Here is a 19,785-nt window from a genome sequence, read left to right as displayed (position 1 = left end):
TTTAAAGCTCATATTGATACATTTTTTATATCTAGACAAAACATACATCCATATAGATTTTTTTAAAAGGTATATTAAACAACAATATGATTTTGAAATGATAATTTTTAATAATCTTATACAACCTAAAACTAAAACGAAAAATTAAAACAAATGAAAAATGTATAGCGCATTCGTCTCTTCTGGACCAGAATATATTACACACAACTCATTACATTCTGAAAACCCCTGACCTCTGAACCTTGGCCTTTCCGACAGTTTATTGACCACCAGCATTTCTACCTGGCTCTGGACAACCACATGATCGTGGAGATGATCCGGACGGAGATGTCCTACCTCGCCGCCCGATGGCGCCGCACTGGCCGGCCCACCGTCACCTTCCCGGTGTCACAGAGCATGCTCAGTAGGTCACCTTCCTACAGAGCATGCTCAGTACGTCCTCTTCCCACAGAGCATGCTCAGTACGACCTCTTCCTACAGAGCATGCTCAGTACGTCACCTCTCTACAGAGCATGCTCGCTCAGTACGTCACCTCTCTACAGAGCATGCTCAGTACGTCACCTTCCTATACAGAGCATGCTCAGTACGTCACCTCTCTACAGAGCATGCTCAGTACGTCACCTCTCTACAGAGCATGCTCAGTACGTCACCTCTCTACAGAGCATGCTCGCTCAGTACGTCACCTTCCTACAGAGCATGCTCAGTACGTCACCGTCCTACAGAGCATGCTCAGTACGTCCTCTTCCTACAGAGCATGCTCAGTACGTCACCGTCCTACAGAGCATGCTCAGTACGTCCTCTTCCTACAGAGCATGCTCAGTACGTCACCTCTCTACAGAGCATGCTCAGTACGTCCTCTTCCCACAGAGCATGCTCAGTACGTCCTCTTCCCACAGAGCATGCTCAGTACGACCTCTTCCCACAGAGCATGCTCAGTACGTCCTCTTCCCACAGAGCATGCTCAGTACGTCCTCTTCCTACAGAGCATGCTCAGTAGCCTACGTCCTCTTCCTACAGAGCATGCTCAGTAGCCTACGTCCTCTTCCTACAGAGCATGCTCAGTACGTCCTCTTCCCACAGAGCATGCTCAGTACGTCCTCTTCCCACAGAGCATGCTCAGTACGTCACCTTCCTACAGAGCATATGTACGACTTTACAGTCACGCTAATTTATCCTATACTAGAGAGGTTGCCGTGGGGCCTCTACGGCGGTGTCCGTTGGGCACTGGCCTATATTTGGAACGATGCAAATTGGAAATGTATGCCCCACCCAGATATTATGTCTGTGTCCCTTTTTGGGGGCCGAACAAATAATTAGAAAGAAGAAGAAAACGGCAGGTTAGAACACTTTGTTTGTTGTTTTTCTTCTTTGTAATTATTTGTTTGGTCCAAAATGTTGTGTTTGTTGTCATGATTTGTCACAACTCGAGTTGGCTTTGTACGACACTTATAAGGTCTTTAAATAAATACGTTTTAAAATGTCTATGGGAAAAATGCATTGGGAATTATTTCCTGGGCATGGCGTCGTCATGAATGGGGGCGGGACTGCGACGCTCTATAGCTGTCTATTTTCCAGTGAAATCATGGCATGTTGTTGTTGTTGCAGCTGATGACCACAAGGAGGTGGATCCTGCTGTTCTGTCCATGCTGAGGAAACTGCAGGACGGCTACTATGGTGGAACCAGGTAGCTTCTATTGACCAGGGACGTGCACACACAGACATCAAAGGGGGCCTTAGCCCCTGCCCTTTTTATAATGATATTTATCTATTAATGATGTGTGTTCCAGAATCCAGACAGGAACGCTGGAGGAGTTCCAAACCACTTCCTCCTGTGCTCACCTCTCTTTCATGGACTGTGGTCAGTGTGTGTGCGTGCGTGCGTGCACGATTCTCCATGTGTGTGTATGCGTGTGTGATCCTCATTAGTTTACAGTACACTGTAGTGGAGTGCGCATGGGGATCCTTAAAGGTATATTCAGTGATTTAACTTAATTCAAATATCACTTATTTTTTTTGTTTTGTTGTGATAATCCTCCCTACTATAGAGTGTGCTGACCATATAAGGAGTTCCTCCCTGTCCCCAGTTAACCCCTGGGGGTAAAAATAAAACGTAGGTTTTGTTTTTGGCTAGGTGGCCCAGCCTTCATCCAATCAGGATAGAGGGGCCTTCCGCCAATCATGATCGAGCGGGATCGAGCGGGCCCCCCCACTGTAGTGTGTGCATGTGCACATCTTGTCACCGGGGAAGACCGTTTTTTTCCAACTCATCCAAATCACTGAATGCTCCTTTAATAAGCAATGAACCTTCAAACAATATATATAACAATATATAATATAATAATATATAATAATATAAGACGTATGTATACACCCTGATGGCGATGTTGTTGTTGTGTCGGTTGCCGTGGTGACAGAGGTGGACGACCTGGCCCAGTACCTGGACGGCCTGCTGACCACGCCCCAGAGCAAGGTGACCATCAGCAGCATCAAGGGCGGTCTGAACCGCTTCAGAGCGACCGCCAACAGGACCCGAGAGATGCTGCACCTGGTGCACAAGGCCAGGGAGCTCAACATACACGGTTAATAGCACGCACGCACACACTAGAGCAGTGGATTTCAACCAGGTCCGGGGAGTCGGGGGCCACCAGTGGTCCTTGATGAGGTTCCAGGTGGTCCCCATGTGCCCCCATTTGGTGCCCATATAGATCTTGAACTCTTGAGATTACTCTTTCATTACATCTGCATTACTTAATTTACAAGAATGCACAATCAGAGAGTGTAGATTAAGAATAGTTATTTTGATCAACGTTTGTTTGCTTGTGGACAAAATCTTATCCAACAACAACAAAGTAGTTTTGGGTCTGAGAGGCTAAATGTCATCAAATGATGGTCCGCGGCTCAAATGCTGAATAAATAATTAACCTTGCTATGAAAAGGGTTGAAAACCACTGTGCTAGTATGTACTATTATGTGCTAGTACTATACTATTTATATATTATTATACAGTATAAGGGTGATTTTAAAAAGCTGTAGGTTTGTACCGATCCGATCACGTGATCGTAGATCTGGGGCGATCATGTCAATCGGAATCGGATCGGGAGCCAAAGAAACCCTGATCGGGACATCCCTAGTATCAATATTATATCCATATCATGATATTAGACATACACATATTGTCTGTAATTTTGGATATTGTACTATTGTGATGTGGCATGTGTGTGTTCTATAAAAATATAAATATTGAATCGGGAAAAATCGGTATCGGCAGATATTCAAAATCAAATGATCAATTGGAAACGTGTGTGTCTGGCCTTCAAGCCCCAGGAATTTAACGTGTGTGTGTGTGTGTGTGTGTGTGTGTGTGTGTGTGTGTGTGTGTGTGTGTGTGTGTGTGTGTGTGTGTGTGTGCGTGTGTGTGCGTGCTCGCTCCTCAGACATCCAGATGTATCTGCCCACTAAGCTGTTCCGCTCCCCACAGCCCAGACTCCACCTGCTGGACGCTCAGGGGAAGGTAGGCACTGATCTTTAAGTTTCACTGACCGTATGTTGTCCAATTATACTTACACTCTTTTGATGAGTGTCGCCCTGGGGGGGGGGGTTCCCAGGTACCTCACACTACGATGTCTGTTGGCGATATTAGGCCCTCGATAAAGATAGTCAGGAAGTGATCTATCGGTGTGTAAACGGGTGCTTCCATTGTCATTTAATTCACCCAAAACATCCGGGGATCATATCGGTTAGAGGAATGAGCTGCAAATCTATAGCTTGTTTTGAGCCAAAAAGAATAATCCAAGATATTGCGTTTCTAAATTATTATGCAACAGCATAAGCCAGCGGAAGTTTCACTTCCGTTTATTTTAATTTTTTTATGAGCACGTACAACAGAACACAGTTGTGAACCGTAATCAATTTATATTAAAATAGGCGTCCAAAGGCCATATCGGCGCCGAATGAGATATTTCAGCGGATATGGGTTTGACATTTGGGGCCCTTCCTTGGCTTTTGTGGTCCAGACTGCAGGGGACCCCGAGGCCCCCATGCTGCTGCCCAGAGACATGAGCGGTCAGATAGACTACCAGGCTCTGGTCAGCATCCTGAAGAAGACCCGGAACCTGCAGGACCAGGCGGACATCCTCTACATCTTCTACAAGGACAAGTACGTACGCACGCTGCCCTTTTTTTCTTCTTCCTTATTTACTTGATCGTCCCAAAACGTTGTTTATTGTCATGATTTGTCACAACAAGAGTTGGCTTTGTCCGAGGTCTTTAAATAAATAGGAAATGTCTATGGGGAAAAATGAATGGGAAAATTCTCTTTCGGGATGCTCTATTGTCAGCCACAATACTAGAGGGAGCCGGAACAACAATCTGGTACCACCCACTTCCAAAACAAACCTGGGTAAATTATCCTTCTACAAGGCGTGGCATTTTCTGTCGTAAAGATTTTGAATGTTCTTGCTATTCTTCATGTCATGTCTATGAATTGATTGCATAGGGCCTAAATGGAACCCCCCCCTCTCTCTCTGTCTCTCTCTCTCTCTCTCCCCCCCCAGGGGTCTGGACTGGGACACCAGGCTCCATGGGGGTCATGGCTGGACGGTGCGCAGGCTGCTGGCTGACCTGTACGAGCAGGCGGGGAGGCTGTGTCACTGGGGCCTGATCAGGATGATCTCTGGGATGCTGAGGATGAAGGTGGAGGAGCTGGACGAGGTGACGACTTAAGCCATTCTGACCTGAGATCAGATTCATACGAGGTTTCCACTGGACAACACACACTGGTCTGATGAACCCATTCTGACCTGAGATCAGATTAAAAAAATGTCAGTCGTTCTTCGATTTTTTTTCAAAAATAGCAGACCTACAAGCTCGTATCGCGCCACTCGGTGGCGCGATATGAGCTTGTAGATCTGCTATTTTTCAATAGCTAAAGCATAACATGATGCTGACACCAAAATGGGTGCCATTTAGACCTGAGGACGATACAAATGTCTTTGTCCTGACAGTTTTCTGAAAAACCCTATGTTTCTATGTCAGTGTTTCTCAAACATTTTCATGTCAAGGACCCCCAAAAGTATCTGTATTTGACCGCCGACCCCCATCTGATAATATGTGGTTCCACTTCCAGGGACACACCCCTGCAGACGCAAATAATTGAGTTAAAAACTTTCACTCTGAAAGAATATAATATTCAGAGATTTGCTCCACATTTTCACGATTTTTCAAAAATAGCAGACCTAAAAGCTCATAGAGCTAGTATAACATAATGCTTAAAACACCAAAAGGGGTTCCTGCCCAGAATACGTTGAGCCCAAACCACACCAATGTGGTGTTGTTGACTAATGCGTGTGTTTTTTCCAGGCGTGTTCGGACCTGCTGGCTCATCAGAAACACCTGACAGTGGGTCTTCCTCCTGAACCGAGAGAGAAAATCATCTCTGCGTGAGTTATTCTTCCTCCGTCTTACTTCCTGTTCAGACCATATAGAAAAGTAGATTCATTGGAGCGACGCGTCTCCATTGAAGGCAGGACGTCAAGCGGAAGCGCTGAAGGCACGCTGCGTCGCTGCCCAAGTGACGTCACTCATGCGACTCCTCCATGTCTCTCGCTGTCGCTCAAGTGACTACTGGCCAATCACTATGCGTCTTTTCCGGGACTTGACAAGCTTGACTAAGCTTCCTCTCATGCTTCGCAAGGAATCTCGGGAAAATTGTGCCTTCAATTTGGACATGAGCCGGAACTACTACTGTACCATCATATGTGACCAGATTTGACTGAGAGCCTGCCATCGCGCAAATTACAGCTTTTCACCAGGGAGCTGCACAGGCAGACTCTTCACATACTAGAGCATGTCTGAAATAAGTGTCAGAGCTGAAATCGACATGTAATAATTAAGACATTACTCTATAGGCCACATTGTCTACTGGTTTCATATTGAACTGTTTTCCAGAGCCATGGCTCCAGACAAGCTGGTTTCATACTTAGATAATTAACTGTTTTCCAGACCCATGGCTCCAGACAAGCTGGTTTCATACTTAGATAATTAACTGTTTTCCAGACCCATGCCTCCAGACAAGCTGGCCCAACTGATAGAATCTGCCAGTGACAACAACCTGACCATCGCTGTGCTCACACAGGTACAAACTTCATACATACACACTACAAGCAATGTAGAACAGTGGTTTTCAACCAGCGTTCCGGGGAACACCCGTGGTCCTTGAGGGGGTCCCAGGTGGTCCCCCAGCAAAATGATGGAGAGTTCGTAACCAAATGGACCCTTATTAGATCTTTAACTCTTGAGAGTGTAAAATACCAAATGGATGGTTTAATTGTACTCTCTCAAGAGTTCAATTATTGTTAAACATTATTATTATTGTTATAAATTATTGTTAATTTGATCAACGTTTTCCTGTTATCACTCCTAATGGTACCAACATCAATACAGCATGGAATTATGGACAAAATCGTATCCAAAGACAACAAAAAGTATTCTAAGTGTTGGGCCTAAGAGGCTAAATGTCATCAAATGTTGGTCCGTGGCTCAAATGTTGAATAAATAATGGAGCTTCGTATGAAAATGATTGAAAACAACTGCAGTAGAACATTATTAATGAATGTTATTATTGTGCGTGTATGTGCGTGTACGTATGTGCATGCGTGCGTGCGTGCATACGTGCGTGTGTGCGTGCGTGCGTGTGTGTGTGTGTGTGTGTGTGTGTGTGTGGTGCGTGTATGTGCGTGTGTGCGTGTCACTGTCAGGAGGTCATGGTGTTTCTAGCCATGGTGATTCGCAGTCAGCCGTCGCTGTTCAGTGAGATGTTCAGACTGAGGACTGGACTGATCCTCCAGGTCATGACCACAGAGCTGTCTATGAGCCTGCACTGCTCTGGTGAGCACACACACACTGTACACACGCACACTCGCACATACTCACACACACACGCACGCACGCACGCATGTGCACGCGCACACACACACACACACACAAAGCTAAAGCGTGAGTGGACGCAGTGTTAGCTTAGCACTGCGGAGCTCTCGTTAAGAAAACATTGGCGCTATGGAACAACCGGTAAACACTTACTGTACGTGTTCTTGCCAAAGAGACGTGAAGGGCCGGGGCTACCAGGGAGTCTGCAGAGGCCGAGCCGAAGGCCCGTCTCTAGGTGAGATACAAGGTTCAACAGGTACAAACACAGTTAACGTGCGTTCCGCAAACAGAAGGCAATCGGATTGACCCGCCTGGCATGAAGGGAGCTCGGGGGGGAGGGGCAGGAGTCCCGACCAATAAATTGTTCGTGAAGTATATGGTTTAATTCTGTGTTCGTGCCAGAGATGACACTTCCCCCGTAGGGTGACTCACTGAGTAAAGAAGTTTATACTAGCCCTAAATACAAAGGGAAGACATCATTGCACATAACATCTGAAAACTGGAAAATAATCCATCTTTAATCACTTACAACACAATATGCAGTGGGGGTCCCTGCTTCTTCTCTTTCTCTCAGCTAAGCGGTCCTGCAGACCCCTGACATTAGATGTCACATGTTTGTGTTTGTGTGTCTCTGCAGGCGAGGACGCCACAGAGTCTCTGATGAACATGAGTCCTTCAGAGCTGAAGAATCTCTTGTATCACATCCTGAGTGGGAAAGAGTTTGGCGTGCAGAAGAGTGGTGAGAATTACGTCAAATTACTGACAAGACAAAGTACTCCACTCCAAATGTTAGCTTGTCTGTCGGGTGGAAACCGTATAAGTCTAAAACTGTTACTTTTTTAATTCAAATTCAAAAAGCTCAAAAACGTGCCGCTTTGCGCCACATTTTCAGCTTGCAGATCTGCTACTTGCGTGATGCTGTAGTATGATCAAGTAGTAATAAGCTATAGCTTATATGAAAAGAACACAAAGAGGTAAAATCTGGAGATAAGAGGTTACTTACTGCCCGACAGCAAACATATGTGACCAACCATATGTTTCTAACCGAGGCATTGAATGCTTTTAATGTTTCATAGCTAGATTCATAGCTTCAAAATGACATATTGGTCGTTCAGTTTGACCCACCAGTTGTGGAGATACCGTATGGCTTATAGAGTAAGAGAAGAGTTTGCAGAGAAGAGTTGAGAAAACAGGCTTGAAAGGTTCACTTCTGTGGTCTCTAACATTACACCTATACTACATGTTTAAACATTTATTTAATATTTAGACATGCTCTAGGTATGTGAAGAGTCTGCCTGTGCTATTAACTCATTTTGGATTAAAATAAAACCCAGTTCTTCTCCTCTCCTGAACAGTCAGTCTTGCCGCCATGTATCTGTATCAAAAAGAGTCACATTATGTTCTTGGTTGCTGTCCTCCACTGCAGACGCCATGACTGTCAGATGGACTGTGTCACATGACTGTGTCACATGACTGTGTCACATGACACTGTGTGTATGTTTCAGTTCGAACCCCAGCGGGGACCTCTATCCAGGAAGTGACCCGAGACAAAACCATAGACAGCCGATACAGCAGCCAGATACGCCTGGTAAGCAGCATTCCTATTTATTTAACTAATGAAAATACCAAATTATAGGGCACTCTATACACTGTCTCTCTGCACTAGACTAGAGCGTCTGATAATAAATGCATGGTAAATTGTAGTCAACTTCATACGTACAGTTTATTGTCAATAATTAATGTCAATAGATGGTGTTTGTTTCCCTCATGACAACATGTCTCCAGATAATCGAGACATTTAGGTTGAAGTGTGTGTGTGTTTGTGTCCTTCCGTATACCTCCAGAGCCTGTCTGTCCACTCTCTGGACATCATCAATGTGGAGTCAGGGGTGAGTAAATATATAGACACATACACACTGTGTCCCATAGTGATCTACAAGCTCACACTGTGTCCCATAGTGAGCTACAAGCTCACACTGTGTCCCATAGTGATCTACAAGCTCACACTGTGTCCCATAGTGAGCTACAAGCTCACACTGTGTCCCATAGTGAGCTACAAGCTCACACTGTGTCCCATAGTGAGCTACAAGCTCACACTGTGTCCCATAGTGATCTACAAGCTCACACTGTGTCCCATAGTGATCTACAAGCTCACACTGTGTCCCATAGTGAGCTACAAGCTCACACTGTGTCCCATAGTGATCTACAAGCTCACACTGTGTCCCATAGTGACACATTGTGCAGACTTGTCCAGTAGATCGCCCCTAGCTGACTACACCATATTTCCCATTAAACTAACTTAATTTAAACTCAAATTGTGTCAAAGAATAAAGTCAAAACGCAATAAAAAATAATAAAAAACAACGTGCCTGCCTGTCTGTGTTTCGGCCTGCATGTGTGCCTGCCTGTGTGCTTGCATGCCTGTCTGTCTGCCTGTGTGTATGCCTGCCTGTCTGCAAGCCTGCCTGTGTGCATGTTTGCCTGCATGTATGCCTGCCTGCCTGCCTGCCTGCCTGCCTGCATTTATGTCTGCATGTCTGTCTGTCTGCCTGCCTGCCTGCCTGCATGTCTGCCTGCATGTGCGTGCGTATACACCATGGTTCATTGTCCGTATACGTTTCCTCCACACATGCAGCGCTACAGACTTCCGCCCATCGAGGGCTTCCAGGGCTCCAGGGCCGTCGTGGAGGTCAGGGACGGACGTCAGGGACAGTGGCTCCGCAGGAGACGCCTGGACGGAGCTCTGAACAAAGTGCCTGTAGGATTCTACCAGAAGGTCTGGAGCGTCCTGCAGAAGGTAGGATTCTACCAGAAGTGTCCAAATTTGACTGAGGGACTAATTTTCGTTTTTTCACGTCATATGAAAGCAGGGGATCATAGCTTCAAATTGACATATTGGTTGTTCAGTTTAACCCACCTGTTTTGGAGATATGGCTTATAGAGTAATGTCTTGCAGAAAACAGAGTTGAGAAGACAGGCTTGAAAGGTTCACTTCTACACTCTAACATTCTGCGAGTGTACAAATGATTCCAAACTATAATTTAGCTGGGGACCCCCTGGAACTCCCTCAAGGACCCCTGGGGGTCCCCGGACCCCACTTTGGGAACCACTGCTCTAGAGCAACCTGCAGAGGGTTGGTCTGAACCAGAAGGTGCCCTAAAAGGTAGATCGACATCAAAAGGGTCCTGTCAGCTCAAACCCACAATGCAACACCATCGCACCACAAGACTGTAATACTTAGTGCAATACTTAGTTTTCAATACTTTGTTTTCAAGAGTGTTGCATGCACACAAACGTCAGTAGCATTACAAAGTTAGATACCAGTGTTGATTTCCATTTTATATGGTTTCATGCTGAAAATAGATCTACAAGCTTGTAGATCGGCTGTTTTCAGCAAGTGTGAAATCAGTCATTACGACGGCACCAAGGCCCGCCAAAATACATTTTAGTCGACTAAATCAACTTTAGATTTAGTCGACTAAAATCTTATGACATTTAGTCGACTAAAACTAGACGAACACTAAAACATTCCAGGTGACTAAAATGTGACTAAAACTAAATAAACTATGCATGAGACTATATGACTAAAACTAAAATCAAAATTTGCTGCCAAAAACAACACTGTTAGGTACCTTCTGGCCATGTCTTATGGGAGAGGCCGGCCACTATTTAGGCTTTCGCTCATACTCCATGTAGGCCTATATTTTTCAAAATGAGAACCATTCAATTAACTTTTATAAGCACGATAACGGTCGCAAATGATACAGGAACCAGACATGTATTTAGAGGTTACATGGCTAACTTTTTTATATAATAATGCTGTCTATTTATCATTCACTGGCGGTAAATGTATTTGATTATGTATTTAATTATAATCCTGTCTTGTCTTTCAGTGCCACGGTCTGTCCATAGAGGGCAGTGTCTTATCATCATCAACTACTAGAGAGGTCTGTCTGTCTGTCTGTCTGTCTGTCTGTCTGTCTGTCTGTCTGTCTGTCTGTCTGTCTGTCTGTCTGTCTGTCTGTCTGTCTGTCTGTCTGTCTGTCTGTCTGTCTGTCTGTCTGTCTGTCTGTCAACTCTACATCTGACCTCAAACCTCAAACCCTTAGATCTCCATATATGGAGCTGACCTCTTCTGACATACCATATGTTGATCTATCCCCACCCATCCTTCCTGTTCTGACATTCCATATGTTGATCTGACCTCATCAAACCCTGTACAGTCAACACACGCTCCATATATGGCCAGTACAGAATTCATTACATATGTTGATCTGACCTCATCAAACCCTGTATAGTCAACACACGCTCCATATATGGCCAGTACAGAATTCATTCCGTCACCCAGGTGGATATGTACATCCACCCAGGTGGATATGTACATCCACCTAGGTGGATGTGTGCGGGGTTGCACACACCCTTCTTCTTCTTCGTCTTCTTCGTCTTCTTCTTCTTCCATGAAAATAACAGAACGATGTAGCACGATGTTGCACAACAACTAATTTGATGCCAGTCGCAATGCCCTAAATGACGCCCCTGTGTCCTTCCTCCTCCTCCTCCTCAGATGACAGCCAACGAGATCAAGTTTGCGGTGGCCGTGGACTCGGTGTTGAACCGCGTCCCTCAGCCCGAGTACCGCCAGCTGCTGGTGGAAGCCATGCTGGTGCTGAGCTTCCTGCTGCAGGTGGACCTGCAGATGATCTCCACCGTCATCCAAGTGGACAAGGTGGTCCAGGCTGCCAGCGACATGTTCTACCATGACCAGGTGAGGTCCAGGCTGCCAGAGACATGTTCTACCATGACCAGGTGAGGTCCAGGCTGCCAGCGACATGTTCTACCATGACCAGGTGAGGTCCAGGCTGCCAGAGACATGTTCTACCATGACCAGGTGAGGTCCAGGCTGCCAGCGACATGTTCTACCATGACCAGGTGAGGTCCAGGCTGCCAGAGACATGTTCTACCATGACCAGGTGAGGTCCAGGCTGCCAGAGACATGTTCTACCATGACCAGGTGAGGTCCAGGCTGCCAGAGACATGTTCTACCATGACCAGGTGAGGTCCAGGCTGCCAGAGACATGTTCTACCATGACCAGGTGAGGTCCAGGCTGCCAGCGACATGTTCTACCATGACCAGGTGAGGTCCAGGCTGCCAGAGACATGTTCTACCATGACCAGGTGAGGTCCAGGCTGCCAGCGACATGTTCTACCATGACCAGGTGAGGTCCAGGCTGCCAGCGACATGTTCTACTCTACTGTACCATGCACGCACGCGCGCGCACGCACACGCACGCACACGCATACACATACACATACACATACACACGCACGCACACACACACTACAGCATGAACAGGGGTCATCAATGTGTCCATACATGGACATATGTCCAACATGCATGGCGATGAACCCTGAGAATTAATGATGGGTATATCAATGACTCTGACAATGGTCCTCTCCTCTCCTCTCCTCTCCTCTCCTCTCCTCTCCTCTCCTCTCCTCTCCTCTCCTCTCCTCTCCTCTCCTCTCCTCTCCTCTCCTCTCCTCTCCTCTCCTCTCCTCTCCTCTCCTCTCCTCCCCTCTTTCAGAAGGATCTAGGACTGACTGACAATCTGTTGGATAAGGACCCGTCCACTGGCCTCTGCCGCCTGTTGTACGACAGCGCCCCCAGTGGTCGTTTTGGAACCATGACGTACCTGTCCAAATCCGTAGCCACGTACGTGCAGGACTACCTGCCGGGCGGAGCCTGCAACATCCAATGAGCTGCAAGCAAGAGTCGACGCCGGCCAATCACCTATGCCTGTCCTCGTCATGTCTGTGTGACTCTGAGCCAATCGGCTGTGTCCTATGCAGGCTGACAGTCAAGTTTGTTTGAGAGGTAATAGTTATCGCTAATCGAGAGTCAGTGTTACTTTTGACAGCAAATCCTTTTGAATAAAAATCCATGTAGTTTTACTGTTCATTCGACTAAAGTGTCACACTCTTGTGCCTGAGTGTGCCATGCCTGGGTCGCCGCCCGTATGTTTTTCTCTGTTGCTCTGTCATGTTTCCCTTCCCCCGCACCGCCAACGACACCTTCAACTAGTGTTAATTAGCACTTTATTTAATTATAAACCTATAAAATTGGCTTACCGCTAATCAAAGCTCTCGTTGAGCGGCAACTCCGTGTTCGATTGCTTCCCCTTCAGCCACAATGCATTGAAAATCGATGAAGGTGGTGGATGAGGCCTTTCTAGTCCTTTTTAAGAGTCACGCTTAAAAATCACGCTGGATAAATAAAGCGACTGTGTTTAGTGGCTCAATAGCTCTTCCACATGACCAGGTTTTTATAGACTGTTTCCATGGGGAGGCATACTATCATCCGAGGTGCGCTGCGGGTCGGGAGAGGGTTGCGGTTAGGTTTAGGTGTCTGCCCCGGGGGAGGTTAGGGTTAGGGTGAGGGAGGAGGTAGGTTGTCGTTCGGACCAATGCTCCGTCGGATGAAAGTACTGCACTCGTTTCCATGATATGCTTGCTCACTCTAAAGGAGTTGAGCTTGCGTAGTATAGGTATAGGTGTTGGTTACAAGTTTAAAGAATCTGGTCAGTATTTTCACTGAAATTGAGTTTGCTGTCAATATATGTGCCTGAGTATTTAAAATTGTCTACCCCCACTATTTGTCCACCAATTGTAATGGACTGCACAGGTTCCTTTTCATGAATGACAATTTATTTGGTTTTTGTCACATTGATCCCTAAGGAGCTTTTATCGCACCAGTTCTGAAGAACTCTGTATGCTTCCTCCCCCGCTGTGTCTCCCTTCTTCAGTAAGGCAACCAGGGCCATATCATCCGCATGTTTGAACAAATTAAACATATCCTGGTCTAACTGGAATTAATTTGTATATAAGGAGAAAAGTAAGGGGGATAAGATGGTGGAGCACTGTGGAGCACCGGTGTTAAGCACAGTGATGTCGGACAGAGTATCACTCAGTGCCACAGGACGCCTTTGGACGCCTTTTTGGGGGGAAAAATAATAACATAGCCCAGTGGGCTGTTATTTCTGTTCCCCATGGGGGGGGGGGGGGGGGGGTTGTTGTTATTATCTATCTCCCTGTTCTTTATGTTTAATGATGGTGTTTAATTGTGCCGAGCAGGGAGAAAAATGTAGCAGAGCCGAACGCCAAGATAAAATATTATATGCACTGTATTCTCATTCTGTAATAAATATAGGTTAAATCTATTTGTGAGTTATCTGACTGAAACAACTGTAGCTTGTTGTGTGTTTATACTGTAGCTTTAGACTACATTCTGAATGACTGAATGACTCGGTTTCTATTCATTTCTTTCCTGGAGATTCTCACTTTGCGTGGTGTACAAAGGCTCTTAAATGTTACCCTTTGCATGGTGTACAAAGGCTCTTAAATGTTACCCTTTGCATGGTGTACAAAGGCTCTTAAATGTTACCCTTTGCATGGTGTACAAAGGCTCTTAAATGTTACCCTTTGTGTGGTGTACAAAGGCTCTTAAATGTTACCCTTTGCATGGTATACAAAGGCTCTTAAATGTTACCCTTTGCGTGGTGTACAAAGGCTCTTAAATGTTACCCTTTGCGTGGTGTACAAAGGCTCTTAAATGTTACCCTTTGCGTGGTGTACAAAGGCTCTTAAATGTTACCCTTTGCATGGTGTACAAAGGCTCTTATGTTACCCTTTGCATGGTGTACAAAGGCTCTTAAATGTTACCCTTTGTGTGGTGTACAAAGGCTCTTAAATGTTACCCTTTGCATGGTATACAAAGGCTCTTAAATGTTACCCTTTGCGTGGTGTACAAAGGCTCTTAAATGTTACCCTTTGCATGGTGTACAAAGGCTCTTAAATGTTACCCTTTGCATGGTATACAAAGGCTCTTAAATGTTACCCTTTGCATGGTGTACAAAGGCTCTTAAATGTTACCCTTTGTGTGGTGTACAAAGGCTCTTAAATGTTACCCTTTGCATGGTGTACAAAGGCTCTTAAATGTTACCCTTTGCGTGGTGTACAAAGGCTCTTAAATGTTACCCTTTGTGTGGTGTACAAAGGCTCTTAAATGTTACCCTTTGCATGGTGTACAAAGGCTCTTAAATGTTACCCTTTGCTTGGTGTACAAAGGCTCTTAAATGTTACCCTTTGTGTGGTGTACAAAGGCTCTTAAATGTTACCCTTTGCATGGTGTACAAAGGCTCTTAAATGTTACCCTTTGCGTGGTGTACAAAGGGAATTTGACAATAATGTCAGTTCTTCATTTTTCTCTCTAGTGCTGATGTTTTTGTCATTCTTCTCAGTCCTGTTTATGCACCTTTGAGCTCAACCTCATGGTCTCTGTATCCACAAACATGTGATTATGCGATCGCATCATTTACCACATAATCAGCCAAATGGTGCAGATTATGCAGGGATAAGACTTTGTCAAAAAGGGGCGCAAATTCTTCCCGCATATTTCATACAGCATAACATCACATAGAACCCCACATATTCTGCAACTTTGTCCATCATAAAAATAAGATACATTTTTGAAGTAAAATCTTTCTTGTTTCATTGATTGTTTATCTACGATTCTCCTTTTGTTGTGTTGTTTGTTGGATCATCTGACCTTGCATGATTTGTGGGCGAGCTTCATAAATAAAATGTCAGAATCTAAACAGAAAAGCAGCTGTTTTGGACATGCACGTGCGCATGCGGTCCTTCATTGCCATCCCCAGTTCCTGCTTACTGATGCATGTGTCCCTAAAGCGATGACATCAGGGAACGACAGTTTTTTTTACCTCTGGTCTGCTTTGAGGCAGGATTCCAGAGAAGAAGGGAAGATATAACCTCATGATCAGCTCTCTAGCAGTGGCCGGCAAACTGTGTTCTTCTGGATCGGACTATAAAGAAACACGGGGAAGGTTGCCGTATATTAGATTACACACACACACACACACACACACGCACACAGGAGTCATGGTGGTTGTTAACACATTTAATTGCGGATCACAGAGCTGTACATGAATCCAACCATGGCACAAATTCCTTCACAGCACGTCCAAAAAAACCCATAGAATCATGTATTATTCATTAATACCATTATCATTATAATTATTATTCACATAGAACCATTTGTCTCTCATATATTATTATATAATTTTCAAAGCATAAAAATACAAGTCTAATTATTATTATTTATTTGGGGTTGAACACTTGGGTGGTTGTTCCACTTTATGGAATACAGGGGGCGCACTTCATCACTGGGTGGAGGGAGCGGGGCTGGGAGAACAGAGTCAGTTTGTCGCAGGGGGGGGGGGGGGGGATTCATTCTGAAGAAGCTTTCTGGATAAAATAAAAACACTCTAACCCGAGCCAGGTTTCTGTGTTGAATGTAGCGATGCACCGATGTATCGCTCACATGTCTGTATCGGCAAATCAAACATTAAAGCTGGTATAAGCATAAGCATTAATATGTCAACATTTTAATGAACTTTTTTGTTGTTGTTTGTATTCAGTCATTGGATCGAAATGCCTGTCTACTGCCTGATTGGTTAGTCATTGTGACCGGGGGTTTTTTTTCGACCTGTGACAAAGCTTCTAGGAACATCTTTGAAGTCACAGAGACTACATTTTTTGTGCAGCGTTTTACCCTGCTCTCTGAATACAAAAAAATGAAAGGTCATTAAAATGTTGACATATTATTGCTTATAGCTACTTTAACCGATGGCAGTAGCAAATATTTATCCGTTGTTGATAAGCATAGGCTACATTTTACGTTGGCTATGTGGTTATCTGCAGTCTACCAAGCTGTAGACTAGATTCTATGTTGGTGTGTTGGTTATCTGTATGGTCTACCAAGCTATAGATTCTATGTTGGTGTGTGGGTTATCTGTATAGTCTACCAAGCTGTAGATTCTATGTTGGTGTGTATGGGTTATCTGTATGGTCTACTAAGCTGTAGATTCTATGTTGGTGTGTGGGTTATCTGTATAGTCTACCAAGATGTAGATTCTATGTTATTGTGTTGGTTATCTGCAGTCTACTAAGCTGTAGATTCTATGTTGGTGTGTGGGTTATTTGTATAGTCTACTAAGCTATAGATTCTATGTTGGTGTGTGGGTTATCTGTATAGTCTACTAAGCTATAGATTCTATGTTGGTGTGTGGGTTATCTGTATAGTCTACTAAGCTGTAGATTCTATGTTGGTGTGTGGGTTATCTGTATAGTCTACCAAGATGTAGATTCTATGTTATTGTGTTGGTTATCTGCAGTCTACTAAGCTGTAGATTCTATGTTGGTGTGTGGGTTATCTGTATAGTCTACTAAGCTGTAGATTCTATGTTGGTGTGTTGGTTATCTGTATAGTCTACTAAGCTATAGATTCTATGTTGGTGTGTTGGTTATCTGTATGGTCTACTAAGCTGTAGATTCTATGTTGGTGTGTGGGTTATTTGTATAGTCTACCAAGCTGTAGATTCTATGTTGGTGTGTTGGTTATCTGCAGTCTACTAAGCTGTATATTCTATGTTGGTGTGTGGGTTATTTGTATAGTCTACCAAGCTGTAGATTCTATGTTGGTGTGTGGGTTATCTGTATAGTCTACCAAGCTGTAGATTCTATGTTGGTGTGTGGGTTATCTGTATAGTCTACTAAGCTGTAGATTCTATGTTGGTGTGTGGGTTATCTGTATAGTCTACCAAGCTGTAGATTCTATGTTGGTGTGTGGGTTATCTGCAGTCTACTAAGCTGTAGATTCTATGTTGGTGTGTTGGTTATCTGTATAGTCTACTAAGCTGTAGATTCTATGTTGGTGTGTGGGTTATCTGCAGTCTACCAAGCTGTAGATTCTATGTTGGTGTGTTGGTTATCTGTATAGTCTACTAAGCTGTAGATTCTATGTTGGTGTGTGGGTTATCTGCAGTCTACCATATCGGTGCATCGCTAGTTGAAACGTTAAGTATATTGCATACCAATAGAAAGCATTGAAATGTACAGTACAGTATAATAAACAAATGTACAGTACAGTATATTAAATACTTATACAGTACAGTATAAATAAATACATATACAGTACAGTAGGTTGAATCTGTTTAAAAAAACACTGCAGCAAGACACAGCCTGTGTGTTAATTTATAATGTGTATATATGTATATAGAGAGAGAGAAGGGGAGAAGTGTGTGTGTGTGTGTGTGTGTGTGTGTGTGTGTGTGTGTGTGTGTGTGTGTGTGTGTGTGTGTGTGTGTGCCTGCGTGTGTGTGTGTGCGTGTGTGTGTGTACGTGTGTGTGCGCACATGTGCTTGCCTGTGTGTCGGAAAATCAACTACCCACCAACAATAATTGTGCGCGACAATCGGAGAGGCAAGGATCAGTGGGGGCCACACACAAACACGCACACACACACGCACACACTATGACAACAACCGACAACCAACGGAAACAACAGCAGAACAACAACAGCAACAACAATGTCAACAACAACAACAAACGGCCAACGACAACACACAGTTACCCACAATCACTCACTCACTCAGACCAGGAAATGCATCGGGACCAATCAGAAGACAGAAGAAGCATCCGTTGGTACGGCGCCGGGAGTCAAGACGGCTAACAGGAAGCCGTCTGACCGTGTGCTTTTTTATTATTCATTTTTCTGACAGGAAGTGGAACTATTTGTTATCTATAGTTCCACACGGGTCCGTCGGTGTGCGCTTTGATCTTTTTGCCTGAATCCTCTGTCTGTCTGTTTGTCTTTCTTAGCCATTTCTGTCCTCGTCAAGAGTTTTTTTGCGGAAGACAGGACAAACGCGCGCCCCGTCTCATTAATTAAGGTTCCGGCTGTGATTGGTTGCGTGGGGCTGGGCCACCGTGCAGGGCCACCCGCTCCCCCCCCGCTCCCCCCCCCCCCCCCCTCCCAAAAAAAAGGAGACGCGCTTTTAGAGTTGCGCTCTTCATCGCCGCCACCACCAACACCACCATTAGATGGCGCTGTGGAGACTGAGAGGACACGCCTCTTCCTCCTCCTCATCCGTGGACACTCTCTCTCTCTCTCTCTCTCTCTCTCTCTCTCTCGCAGCTAGGGGGTGCTCTCTCTCACAATGCACATCACTCACAGCGTAGTACTAGCATGGAGCCATAATTATTATTATGGGAACGCTAATAATGCTAACGCTAAAGTTAACCCGTTAGCATGACAGAGGAGGAGGTGGAGGAGGAGGATAGGGGGAGGGGGGGAGGGGTAATGGGCGGGTCTTCAGTCCAGCATGGCGTCCAGTTGGTCGGCCAGGTCGTCGAACATGTTGCCGATGTCGTCCAAGATGGAGGCGCTCTGGTCGCTGGGCAGGGAGCTGTGGGGCGGAACATAGCATGGATTAATTTAACCATATAGCCTTATTAGCCTATAATAGAGTGTCGCAGTCACGCCGCCTTTCATGACGACGCCAGGCCCAGGAAATAATTCCCAATGCATTTTCCCCATTGACATTTCAAAAAGTATTTATTTAAAGACCTTTTATGCCAACTCGAGTCGTGACAAACTAACAAATAATTATAAAGAAGAAAAACAATTATTTGTTCGGCCCAAAACATTGTGTTTATTGTCATGATTTGTCACGACAAGAGTTGGCTTTGTCCGCGGCGTAAACGTCTTTAAATAAATACTTTTTGAAAAGTCTATGAGGAAAATGAACGGGAATTCTTCTCCGGGTCTCTCGAGGGGGCGGGACTGCAACGCTCTATAGCACCAGAAGGCTATCTGGGCCAAATAACACCATAAGGGCTACCGTTTGATTCCACATCAAATAATGCATTCAATAATCAAGAATGTACCAATAGAAGAATAGTCGGGGCTTGAGTCAAAAGTCAGCTTTTGAGTCAAAACGTTAA

General features: G+C 44.9%; 2 protein-coding genes across 2 annotated transcripts in view; one reads left to right on the top strand and one right to left on the bottom strand.

The window, feature by feature from the left end:
• The window catches only part of LOC310859001 (phosphorylase b kinase regulatory subunit alpha, skeletal muscle isoform-like), a 32,272-nt gene extending 18,114 nt beyond the window's left edge, over positions 1-14,158 (top strand). The window contains exons 16-32 of the mRNA XM_083765351.1: positions 259-403; positions 1,606-1,684; positions 1,788-1,858; positions 2,415-2,579; positions 3,435-3,511; positions 4,014-4,156; positions 4,554-4,710; positions 5,359-5,438; positions 6,055-6,133; positions 6,756-6,885; positions 7,562-7,663; positions 8,430-8,512; positions 8,769-8,813; positions 9,560-9,721; positions 10,818-10,871; positions 11,489-11,689; positions 12,510-14,158. Of these exons, the coding sequence (XP_083621477.1) occupies positions 259-403; positions 1,606-1,684; positions 1,788-1,858; positions 2,415-2,579; positions 3,435-3,511; positions 4,014-4,156; positions 4,554-4,710; positions 5,359-5,438; positions 6,055-6,133; positions 6,756-6,885; positions 7,562-7,663; positions 8,430-8,512; positions 8,769-8,813; positions 9,560-9,721; positions 10,818-10,871; positions 11,489-11,689; positions 12,510-12,683 (1,947 nt within the window). The 3' untranslated portion in view covers positions 12,684-14,158. The remainder of the gene's footprint in view (positions 1-258; positions 404-1,605; positions 1,685-1,787; positions 1,859-2,414; positions 2,580-3,434; positions 3,512-4,013; positions 4,157-4,553; positions 4,711-5,358; positions 5,439-6,054; positions 6,134-6,755; positions 6,886-7,561; positions 7,664-8,429; positions 8,513-8,768; positions 8,814-9,559; positions 9,722-10,817; positions 10,872-11,488; positions 11,690-12,509) is intronic.
• Positions 14,159-19,147: 4,989 nt separating this feature from the next.
• LOC310859169 (uncharacterized protein) overlaps positions 19,148-19,785 on the bottom strand; it is a gene marked incomplete at its 5' end in the record, with an annotated part of 58,404 nt that continues 57,766 nt past the window's right edge. The window contains one exon of the mRNA XM_083765568.1: positions 19,148-19,247. Within this exon, the coding sequence (XP_083621694.1) occupies positions 19,154-19,247 (94 nt within the window). The 3' untranslated portion in view covers positions 19,148-19,153. The remainder of the gene's footprint in view (positions 19,248-19,785) is intronic.

This window comes from Protomyctophum parallelum (assembly GCF_964188405.1).
Source record: "Protomyctophum parallelum genome assembly, chromosome: 5".
Classification (NCBI taxonomy): Eukaryota; Metazoa; Chordata; class Actinopteri; order Myctophiformes; family Myctophidae; genus Protomyctophum; species Protomyctophum parallelum.
This window is presented reverse-complemented; position numbering and strand designations above follow the sequence as displayed.